This window comes from Lytechinus variegatus, chromosome 12 (assembly GCF_018143015.1).
Source record: "Lytechinus variegatus isolate NC3 chromosome 12, Lvar_3.0, whole genome shotgun sequence".
In the NCBI taxonomy this organism is placed as follows: Eukaryota; Metazoa; Echinodermata; class Echinoidea; order Temnopleuroida; family Toxopneustidae; genus Lytechinus; species Lytechinus variegatus.
The window spans coordinates 27993799-28005453 of NC_054751.1; the positions used below are offsets into that span (position 1 = coordinate 27993799).

General features: G+C 39.2%; 1 protein-coding gene across 1 annotated transcript; it reads right to left on the minus strand.

Annotated features, from left to right (window-relative positions):
* Positions 1-6414: 6414 nt before the first annotated feature.
* LOC121425358 lies at positions 6415-11349 on the minus strand. Its single transcript, XM_041621385.1, has one exon. The coding sequence runs from the start codon at positions 11347-11349 to the stop codon at positions 6415-6417; it is 4935 nt and encodes a 1644-aa protein (XP_041477319.1).
* Positions 11350-11655: the final 306 nt, after the last annotated feature.

Sequence of the window (11655 nt, forward strand, 5' to 3'; positions counted from 1 at the left end):
TATACGTGGTCTTTACCATAATACCGTAAATCTAATAACATGTGGATGAGTTTCTCTGCATGTTTCAACCGGCTCTCTCAATGACATCCCTGGACAGACGTCATCAAGTTGACAAACCAACCCTAGTTTACACAGATGTGACGCATTTCTGCCATACAGACATGCCAATATCAACAAATTAAACAACAGTACACATTTATCCGCTGACTGAGCAAACAAGAGTTTAAGATCTTCTGTTGCAGTTTTGTTTATCTTTCAAGTTCACAATATCTGACACATAATTCATTTATTTCATAGATTACTATCTAGATAGAGAAATCTAAACAATGTGCTGAATTTTATTAGTTTGCATACATTCGCAGCAGACCTGAAAATGGAGTGTTATTGGTTTTATGATGGCTTTATAGCTTTAGTACATAATTTCACCTCAAATATACAAGGTTTGATTGTGCGTTTATCACATTTAAAAAAAAGTTTACTTGAAGTTCATTTGAAGCCCAAACTGCTGAATATTTCTTTACATTTTGAATCGTTAATAAAATATGAGTAAAAGTTACAAAAAACCAACTACAGTTAGATTATTCATAATTTTTTTTCTAAATTGTGCAACAGCAGGATTTTTTATGTATTCAGTTGCTGTTTATCAAGAATTGAAACAAAATGTTGGTCTAAAGAAAACACAAGGTGAGAGTCCTCAAATAATCCAAAAATTACAAAAAAATCAAAAATCCATATTTTATTGTTCGAAATAGACACAAGAAATGAGATACTCCAAAATTTTGCTTTGCCCAATTGCTCGTGGGCCCGGCAACTGCTGTGCAGCGCCAGATCGACGAGGCTCTATCCCTTTAATTGTTGAACGGCAAACAGCGTAGCAGCAACTCCCATCTTTTAACATTATTTAGATCGGACGTGACTGGGGTTTGAACTCCATGATGGGGAATATACATATTTTTTTTTCATTAATAAGCCGCAGCTTTCATTTGACATTGCATTTAACATACATGTAATTGTTGCCGAATATGGATATAACAGATTTTTGTAACAGTCAACAGGTTAACCTATAAGTCACGGAATGAATCAGCAAAAAGGACAGAAAATTTTCTTGATTGTATCTCATATAATACAATAATGAATAGATAAATGAATTGAAATTGAATGAATATGATACGCCCATTTTAAACAAACTATACAAGACTACACCAAGTGTGATCCAGTCTTTGTGGTTCACTGAATTTGAAGATAAATAAAAGCTTTCAGAAATTTACTATCAATCTGCTTTTGCTCTTCAAATTGGCAACCACTGCTAATTTTCTATTCAGTTTTATTCTCTGGATTGAAACTGAAATATGGATATAACATCAGTCAAATTGTATGAAAATGCACAATTTTTGAAGAAAATAAAGATGCTAATTTGCCTTTTTTAAACAGTGATCAATTTTTTTCCCTTGCAGTGCCAATTTAGAGTGTACTTTCATCAGGAACAGCATACACGGAAAAACTTGTGTCAACATGTCCAGTACATTTTCTCTATACAAAATCATAGTCCATAAAAACGCGTTATTGATGATAATAATAATAGGAATTTATATAGCGCCATCTATCTAGAAATATTCTATTCTGAGGTGCGTTGTTATTATCATTTCTACCCCAGCTTTAGCTTGAGCTGCCTTTCAGCGCTCATGCAATAAGGAATTAATCCTGCCGGGCACCCATTCACCTCACCTGGGTTGAGTGCAGCACAATGTAGATAAATTTCTTGCTGAAATTACGCCTTGGCTGGGATTCGAACCGATGACCCTCTGTTTCAAAGTCAGAATACTAACCCACTGGGCCACAACGCTCCATGATAGCATTTGATAGCAGTCAGAATAAAGAGACTGCAAAGCAGTCCCCTATTAAAAGGAGAAAAAAATCCCTTAGGAAAATAAGCAAAATACACACAATACAGGAAGACTATGTATGTATGTGGCATTCTTCTGCTCTGACCACCAAGTACAACATGATTGAGTAGCTAGTGTAAACCACACAACCTCAATTGATAATACACAAGCTGATCTTTACACTCGTCGAACGTCAACAACCTTCTGATGTCATTCGTGCCCAGGTCCGTGCTACATCAAAGAATATCAAAAAGCAAATTTGTATTTCCTCTGTGGATAAAAAATGTGACCTAAATATTATGAAATTTGAAAGAATTTTTTTAAATACTCTAATTATGATGATGATCATGTGATGCCTCATTGTAGGCATAATGCGAAATTCGATAATTTCATGAATATATTTAATTATTCATTTATTTATAAATCTATTCATTTACTTATTCATTTGGGCCATTTTCATAAAATATGTACATCCAACCCCCTACATGTGGGACCTTCATGAAATTTTCTGGTTCTTTTGAATGTCTGTAATGCTCAAAAATGACCACGACTTGGTCAGTTTATGAAGTAAAACTTGACCAAAATGGAGGTCGGCTGTACAAAAGGTTGATTATTTTATGGAATTGCCCATTTATTCATTATTTATTTTTCTTTTTAATCATTTACTTTATTTATTTATTTATTTATTCATCTATTTATTTATTACTTTATTTATTCATTTATTCTCCTCTTGTGGGCTGGATGGCCCTCTTCAGCCACATGTACAGGCTGTTCTTCTGAGGAGTTCAGAATATAAGCATGGAGGCTTTTTGATGAAGCTGCTAATTGTTTCATACATGCACACCTGCTTGGAAAAATTCCCTAGTCATTCATATTTTACAAGCCGTAAAGATGGCTTGATATCTGTCATATGCACATGACGAAAATCTCTCGTTTGAGGGCTGTATACCCCATTTTTCCTTATCAACAAATATCTTCTCCCAGTAATACAAATCCTATTGCCCTCAAGAGATTAAATTTAAGTATAGAAACACCTGTTTCTTGACCTCGGTCCGCGAAGATAATTCACCCCAGCATCTACGGTCACAGCAGGGGGCCACACACGATGGATTGCAATGTGTGTAGTTCCGGCGAGCGCATGGCCATGGATGTATACACGCGTTGATAGAAAGTTTTTTCTTTCTTTCTTTCCTTCTTTCTTTCTTTCTTTCTTTCTCTCTCTCCCTTCCTTTCTTTCTTTCTTTTTTTTTTTCTTTCTTTCTTTCTCTCTCTCTTCCTTTCTTTCTTTCTTTCTTTCTTTCTTTCTTTCTTTCTTCTTCCTTCCTTTCTTTCCTTCTTTCTCTCTGTCTGGCTGTCTAATTCTTTTCTTTCTAGACTTATTTTCTTCCTTCCTTTCTTTCCTTCTTTCTTTCTGTCTGGCTGTCTAATTCTTTTCTTTCTAGACTTATTTTCTTCATCCACCCCCTTTTGATCTACACCTCTAAAGAACGTGCATTTGCCAATCATATCTGTAGTAAGGCCTATGAATGTCCTTTTCTCAAAGCTGAGGTGTAGGCCTATACATAGAACATTAAAATACAAAGACCAGCATTATGAATCACAATGTTTGGATAGCATTTCAATGTTCTATTCATATCTATTCAGAACGTTTTCTAATTCACATGCGTTATTAGCAGGTGATCTTCTTTATCTCCCATTATTGTTCTTATTTTGTAGGCCTATAGCCTGTGTATACGGTAAACCTCCCTCTGAAATACCTTTCTTGGTTTCATGTTTTCTTTCAGATTTGTTTCCACCAAGGCGTGCCGGAACACTTTCAGTTTTTTTTTTTTTTTTTTTGGGGGGGGCAAAATCCTGAAGGGGGCACAATATTTTTGAAAGCGTGAGATACGGAAGCGATCGAGCGGGAGAGGGTGTGGTTGAGGGTGTACAAATTGAGTGTAAAAGTTGCGTTTCTAAGAGCATTCAAAAATAAATTTCTTGAGAATTAAACAGTCTTGGGGTTCTTTTTGATCCTGTTTCCTCCCTTCTGACCCAGACTGGTGTTTCTTCATGATCAGGGTCGCAGTTCCAGCAAATTACGAGCCTTATTGCAAACTCTATTGTTTTAAACCAATGTAATATAGGTGGATCACTGAGATCTGAAGAACAATCGACCAAGAAAAACCGCTTTGGAATTGCATAGGCTGCATTAGTCTGCAATTTTATTCAATCTGTATAGAAAAAACAGAAATGAATGCATCATAAGTATTTGTTCAATATTTGCACAAATAAATGTTGACTTTGATTTTACATATCAAATATCTCGAGTCATTTTGTCATTTATATAGAAAATGAACAATAAATTGTAAGTCAAAGGCTTTCACCTCAATACGAATAGATATGAGGCCTCTAGTCTTAGCCATGTCATAATTTGCATGTACTTTTCAAATGTGGAAAAGCAAACGTTTGGTGTATAACAAAACACTAACTTTTATAGGTATGCTTTTTGCATAAATTAAAGAACTTCATCCTTATTGAAGGTCACACATATTATTCTAAAATACGAGAATCACAAGTGCTTCATCTCGTTAATTATGCGTAACTTGCCTGTCATTTTAATATGACTGACTTTTTGTGTGTCACTTTAAATTTAAGTCTTGCATCCAAAGACACATCAGTCTTGAATAAGACTAATCAAATAAAACCTGCGTTACACGCATTCCATTTGATCATTTAAAGCTAAAAAATATGGCTTGGCAATTTCTAATTACATGAGCCTATTTCCTTAAGCTCAAATAGCATTTAACCTCCAAAAGAAACATTTGACCTTGAGCTAACCTTCACACTTCCTTGAAGGATAATCTAAATGTGACTAATGTAAATGTATATAAAAAGTAGACGTATCTGCAACGCATCATTTCTATGCTTGTTATAGATTTTATGCAAAACAATACACAAACTATTGCTTCTATCTGTTTGATAAATAACTCACAAATGCTTGGCTTTTATCCTTTGTATCAAAGCTAATAAAAAGTTAATGGCCTATTATCAAAAACCTATCCCTAAACAAGTAGGCTTTCATTGATAAATTATAAGCCTCAGAATATCAATATGACACTTCATCGTTCATATCAACGTAAAATTCAAACTTCCTTTTCTATCTGTTTCCACAAATTAATCGAAACCTTCAGTCAATATGAAAACTATCGGTATCTTTTTATATGAAACGACTCATTCATTGTTTCATGTTTGTTTATCTGAGAATGTAGTCTTCTAACCACTCTATGTTTGTAAAATAAATAATCGTTCTATCACACAGAATTCTGAACCATTTCTAAATTGACCTTATGAAATTCAATATCTTTTATCATAAAATGAGCGACATTTATCTCCATGTCATGTCTGTTTTATACCAAATTGATACATGTTATAATTTCAACTCGACCTACGTGTACGAGTACCAATATCGGTCACGTATCGCTTCATTGTTTATGCACAGCGAATTACCGTATCGTACTACGCACACATAGGTCAAGTAAATTCCAGTTTTCTTCTATATCCAACCAAAATATACATTTCTGGTTTATACATAATTATTAAATGATAATTTATCTTTACACTCACTTCTTGGGCGGCATTTCTCGGCAACTAAATTTCATCATAAGATGACTTTCATCTTTCAAACATCCCTTCAGCTTGAACATAACATGGCTTCTGCGAACACGTTTTCTACAGAACAAATTAGCATAAATTCCGAACGACTTCATGGTAGCCGTAAAATTTCCAATGGTGTCTCGTAAAAAGGAAAAGGAAAAATTGGGAGATTCACAACAAAACATCCTCCCCGCCCATGAGGCTACGCCTCAGCAAATATTCAATATTCAACAATTTTTTTTTTTTTTTTTTACTTTTCAGAAAATACATACAGTATTAGCAATAAATGGATTTGATACCTGTTGAAAAAGATGACATAAAACGATATCCAAAATTATCATCCTTTCAAAAACATTAATTGCATCATTGAAATACTGTTTCAATATAACTGAGTTCAGTCTTTGCGAATGTTCTTGTATAATAATGTCAATGTTGTCAATAATGTCAATGTTGAACTTCTTGTATAATAATGTCAATGTTCAGTCTGTATAAATGTAAGTTGTATCAACGTAGAGCTTGTCTTGACGAAAAAAAAGTTCGCTAGTGTTCAGATGACGTGTTGCCGGCGAAAAGAAAACTGGTCGCGAGCGAGGTCCACCACGAAGAAATCTGATTGCGAATGTTAATACCTATTGTGTATATGTGAATGTTAATACCTATTGTGTATATGCGAATGTTAATACCTATTGTGTATAAAATTGATTATGAAGAAAAATATGGAAGTGAATATCCTCTTTCACTTTGTATAATAAACTATGCTGTGCTTCATGCTTAGAAAATGCATAAATATCATTGCAAACATATTTTCATTGATATTCACTTATATGACAAAATATTTCTTCTTGACACTAAAAAATACACTATTAACACTTGTGTATAACTTGGTGGCAACACGTCACTCATCTGTATAACCTTCAGCAGGGCATATAACTGCGATTTTGGTGATTGGACGACGATATTCACCCGATGCAGTTCTCACTTTGACATTGCGAACTCTGTCATCTAGACCGGGATACACTTCAACGACCCGACCTAGCAACCACTTTCCTCGAACCTCGTTTGCGTCCGCAAGCATAACGATGTCATCAACACGAACATTCCGACGATCCGCATTCCACTTTCTTCGAGGCACTAATAGAGGTAGAACATCTCGTGTCCAACGCTTCCAAAAGGAGTCGACGATTTGTTGAACAAATTCTACCCGATGTCGAGGATTCTGCGAATCTCTAAAGGGGCCTTGAGGTACATCACGCGACGCTCTACCAAGCAGCATGTCGTTTGGGCAAATGTAACTCCCATCATCAGGATCGTTGGGAATTCTACCAATTGGCCGCTGATTGATGAGGTTGGCTATATCTAACAAACATGTATATAGCTCAAATGGTGTTAAAAGCTGTTCTCCGATGGCTTTCTTCAAGGCGTATTTACAGCTTTTCACGAGCGATTCCGCACATCCGTTCTGGTGAGGCGCCGAAGGAGTGGTGAATTTCCATTCAGTTCTCTTACTTGCACAGAATTCAGCTAGTTTCTGAGCATCCCAACCTCTGATTACCTCACGCAGCTCTCTGTCGGCACCGACAAATTGCGTACCGTTGTCACTCAATAGATAGGCAGGTTGGCCTCTAATTGCAAAGAACCGCCTGATCACTAGAAGAAAGGCCATGGTTGAGCAGTCCGTAGCCATCTCCAGATGTACTGCTCTTGTGTTGAGGCACGTGAAAATTACCCCATAGTATTTGGCAGTTGTGTTACGGGTAATCTTCACTCTGTATGGACCAAAATAATCAACAGATGTATTGTAGAATGGGGGAGTCTGAGGGGCTACTCTTTGCTGAGGTAATTCTGCCATTAGCTGTTTCTCAACTGCATGTTTCATCTGTCTACACTTCGTGCATCTGAACTTGATCATTTTTGCAAGCTTATGTCCCTGCAAAATCCAGTAGCGTTTTCTTACTTTCCCAGTAGTGGCTGCTACTCCACTGTGACCTTCCTGATGCATCTCACGAGTTATGAGCCACGATATTCTGTCTTCACGTGGCAAAAGCACTGGATGTCTCATATCAAATGATAGTAGTGATCTGTCCGTTCTACCACCAACTCGGATGATTCCCTTCTCATCAGTGTAGGGGCTCAAAGTCTTGAATTCCCCCTTGTCAAGGCGTGCTTTCAGGGTGGTTTGAGCTCCTCTGATCAGCATATTCTCTCCTTCTTGTATCTCCTCTGGTGTCAAACATTGGCTATCATCATCTTTCTTGTCAGCATTTAGTGCATCCTTTAACTTGTGCACAAATCTCAATACGTAGGCAGCTACTCTGACAAGACGTCTCCAACTAGAGAAGTTTTCACAGTTGATAACTTCCTGGTTTGTTGCCATGGAAACCAGAAAGACCTTTCGATTTTCCACTTCAAGTACAGCTTCGTCATCCAGTACAGCTTCACCATCACCAGTTGGCCATTCACATTCTGGGGTGTACAAGAAGTCTGGCCCTTTCAGCCATCTGTTGCCCAGTTTTGCTGTTGGCAGCCCTCTAGACACATCATCAGCTGGGTTGCAACTTCCGGGAACATAACGCCATTGAGCTGGGTCAGACTGACTTTGTACTTCCGCCACTCTCACTGCGATGAAAGGCTTGTATCGCTTTCTTTGGCTCCTAACCCATGACAGAACAATCTGGCTATCTGTCATGAAAACCACCTGTTCAATCTCTAGTCGCAGCTCTTTCTTCACGGTGGTGTACAGTCTTGTTGCCAATACAGCAGCTTGAAGTTCGAGGCGTGGCATGGTTAACTTCTTCAACGGTGCTACTCTCGACTTGGCTACCACAAACCTCACTTCATACGTCCCTCCTTCAAGCTGCCATCGGAGATAGATGCATGACCCGAAAGCGTCTTGAGAGGCATCTGCGAATACACACAGTATGGGATTGTTAACAGCTGTTGCTGGTGTGAGGCTTCTAGCTATCCTAACCTCACTCAACTCTTTCATTTCCTTGAAAAAGGCTATCCACCACTTCTGATCTTCTTCTGGCAGTTTTTCGTCCCATTCATAGCCTTTTTCCCAGAGCTTCTGCATCCCTATCTTGGCACGAACCAGAAATGGTGACACAAATCCTAACGGGTCAAAGACTCGTGCTATCTGGCTCAATATTTGTCTCTTGTTGAGGCTAACATCTTCGTCTGTCTCATCTCGGTCCATCTTTACTTTGTAGGAGAACATATCAGAGCTATTCTCCCATACTGCACCCAGAACCTTTTCCTCTGTCATAGTTTCAAGGAGTCTCATCTCTTTATCCTCCTGGGTGTTTCCTGTTAATGGTTGATTGGACAACCATCCTTTTACCTTGAATCCTCCTTCAGCTAGGACCTGGTCAATCTCTTTTGTGAGTCTCTCGGCTTCCGGATTATCAGTGACTGACTCACATATGTCATCCATATAGACACAGGTTTTTAGTACTTGGGCCGCTTCTGGATGTCTACTCTCTGCTTCCTCGGCCGTCTTTCTCAGCGCAATCTGAGCCATGGCTGGGGCAGGTTTATCGCCAAACGTCAGAACAGTCTTGATGTAGGTGTCTGGTGACCGGGTAGTTTGCATGTTCCGCCACAAGAATCTATGAACATGCTGGTCGGACTCTGGCACCAGAACTCTGTGATACATTTTAGATATATCACCACACACAGCTACTTTCCTCTCTCTGAATCGAAGTAGAACTCCAAGAAGACTGTTAAGGAGATCCGGCCCTTTCATCCAGTACTCATTCAGTGTGTGGCCTTGAAAAGAAGCAGAAGAGTTGAACACTATGCGTACTGGTGTACTTTTCTTCTCTGGCCGCAGTACTGCGTGGTGAGATATGTAATGTACTGGCCCTTGGTAGCTGTCTATCTCACTGTCAGCAAGCTTTCTGGAAAACCCTAAATTTTCCATTTCGTTCATCTGTTCATTATATGCTGCTGCATATACCTCATTTCGAGCTAGTCTCTTCTCTGTTGTTACCAAGATCTTTTCCGCTTGTGACCGATTATCTGGTAGAAGGTTGGGATCTTTCTTCCATGGGTAGGAGACTTGCCACTGATTTCCTACTTTCTTGCAAGAACTTCTGATCGTCTGTTCCTCAATCTCCTCTTGTCTACTGAGACCGCTCGGCATACAATGACAGGACGTCGGTATCACGCCCATCGTCTCCGAACTCCAAAAGTCTGTCAGATCTACAGGATTTGATATCATCTTGATATGAAAGACTTTACTGTCCTTAGGTTTATCCGTAGGTTTTACGCCGAACACCACCCAGCCGAGAGGAGATCGACGAGCTGCGAGGTAGCCATCTTCTCGAACCTCTCCTCCATGAAGTTTAGCATTGTCAATACCCACTAAGACGTCCACTGAACCACTACCTCTTTTCAGCTCATCATTCTTTAGGTGGAACCTCCTTGCAAGAGCCTCGTTATCCACCGCAGCGATGTTCTCAGATATACAGGGGATACTCATGGCGCTGATAACAATAGGTCTCGAACTCTTCCCACACTCTCTCAGAGGAACCAGATACCTCTTAGTATGAAACACCTCTTCCGTTCCTCCTACTTTTATCATAGTAAGAGTAATTGGCACACCTTTTAGCATCAGCTTCTCAGCAAATGCTTCCCTGATCAGACTGGTCTGTGATCCAGAATCTAATAATAGATTTCCTTGATTTGTACTTGCAGCTTTCCTGTTGCCAATCACATCTACAGTCAGAACTGGAAGAAGGGCCTCATCATCATCAACTGCTGTTATCCCTACTTGTTTGGTAACATTTCCTTCTTTTCTTTCGGGTTTCTTGCCAGAGTGGAGTAATGGATGATGGAAGTTTGAGCATTGTACTCCGTCAACTGTTTCAGTGCACCGTTTCTTTCTCTTGCAAGTTGAAATACGATGATCCTTACTTGCTTTTTTAAGGCAACTAAAACAAGCATAGTTGTCTTTGACCATTTGCATTCTCTCATCTAGGGACTTGGATGTAAATCTTGTGCACTGATCTGTCCAATGCCCATCGGATTTGCACACCCAGCATCTGTTTTCCGTCCTTTTGGGTGATGCTACTGTTGTTGATATTTGATTAACGGCACCACTAGACCTTGCATCACTTCTGACAGGTGCTGAAGACCGCAGTCTTGCCTTCATCTCCACTTCCAGGAATTGAAGAAGGACCTCCAATGTAGGCGACGTGTTCCCTTGTTGAGAACGGAACCATAGCCGTCGATCCTCTACACACATCTTCCTCTCGATCAAGGCTAACATATGGCTATTATTCATATCACTACCTCTGCCAATCTCGTTGAGTGAATTGTAGCTTCGTCGTACAAGGTTCACAAAGTTCACAAACCTTTCATCTTCTCCACTCTTTAGGCCTTTGATCTTTGAGAGGTCATTCACGATAACATCAGCAATCATTCGTGGATCGCCGTACAGCAAATCCAGTTGCTTCCAAGCAGCATCATAATCTTGCCCCAGTCCTTGTATGTTCTGCAGTGGCTTTCCAGAAAGACAGGACTTAAGGATCATTAGAGCATCTCTTCCTCCATACTGTCGGTGAACCACATGCTGAAAGTCAGCCTTAAAAGAATGATACTCCCTTAAGTCGCCAGTGAACTTGGGTAGCTTAGGTCTTTCCATCTTGAAACACGATGGCTCAGTTCCTACTCTTGTTCCATGTGCTTGACTACTATCTGTCATAGGAGAAGCATCTCGTACATCTTGCATTCCTACAGGTTGTCCATCACTAGCCGCAGCTAAGTTTTCCAAGTAATCCTTTACTTTGACCTGTAACCTGAGGAACACTTTCTGGCATTCATCCATATACTTCTCTTCCTCTTCAAAGTCATCTTCAATGGCATCAGTAAGAGCTTCGTGTTTCACCTGAAGATCCTTGTAGGCCTCCTCATAGTCCGACTCTGTCTTGGATATATCATCAACAGAGCGTTCTTCATTTACCAGGAAATCCAAGGCATTTCCCAATCGTGTAAACCTGGCCTTGGCACCTCTTCTCTTCAACTTGAGGCTCTTTTCCAGTTCCGTCATGGTTCCTCAACACACCCAGTATCCCGTCTAACAGCGAAATTGAATTGTTGGATCACTGAGATCTGAAGAACAATCGACCAAGAA

Coding starts and splice junctions, on each gene's coding strand:
- LOC121425358 (XM_041621385.1), bottom strand. CDS start 11,349: ATGGATGAATGCCAGAAAGTGTTCCTCAGGTTACAGGTCAAAGTAAAG.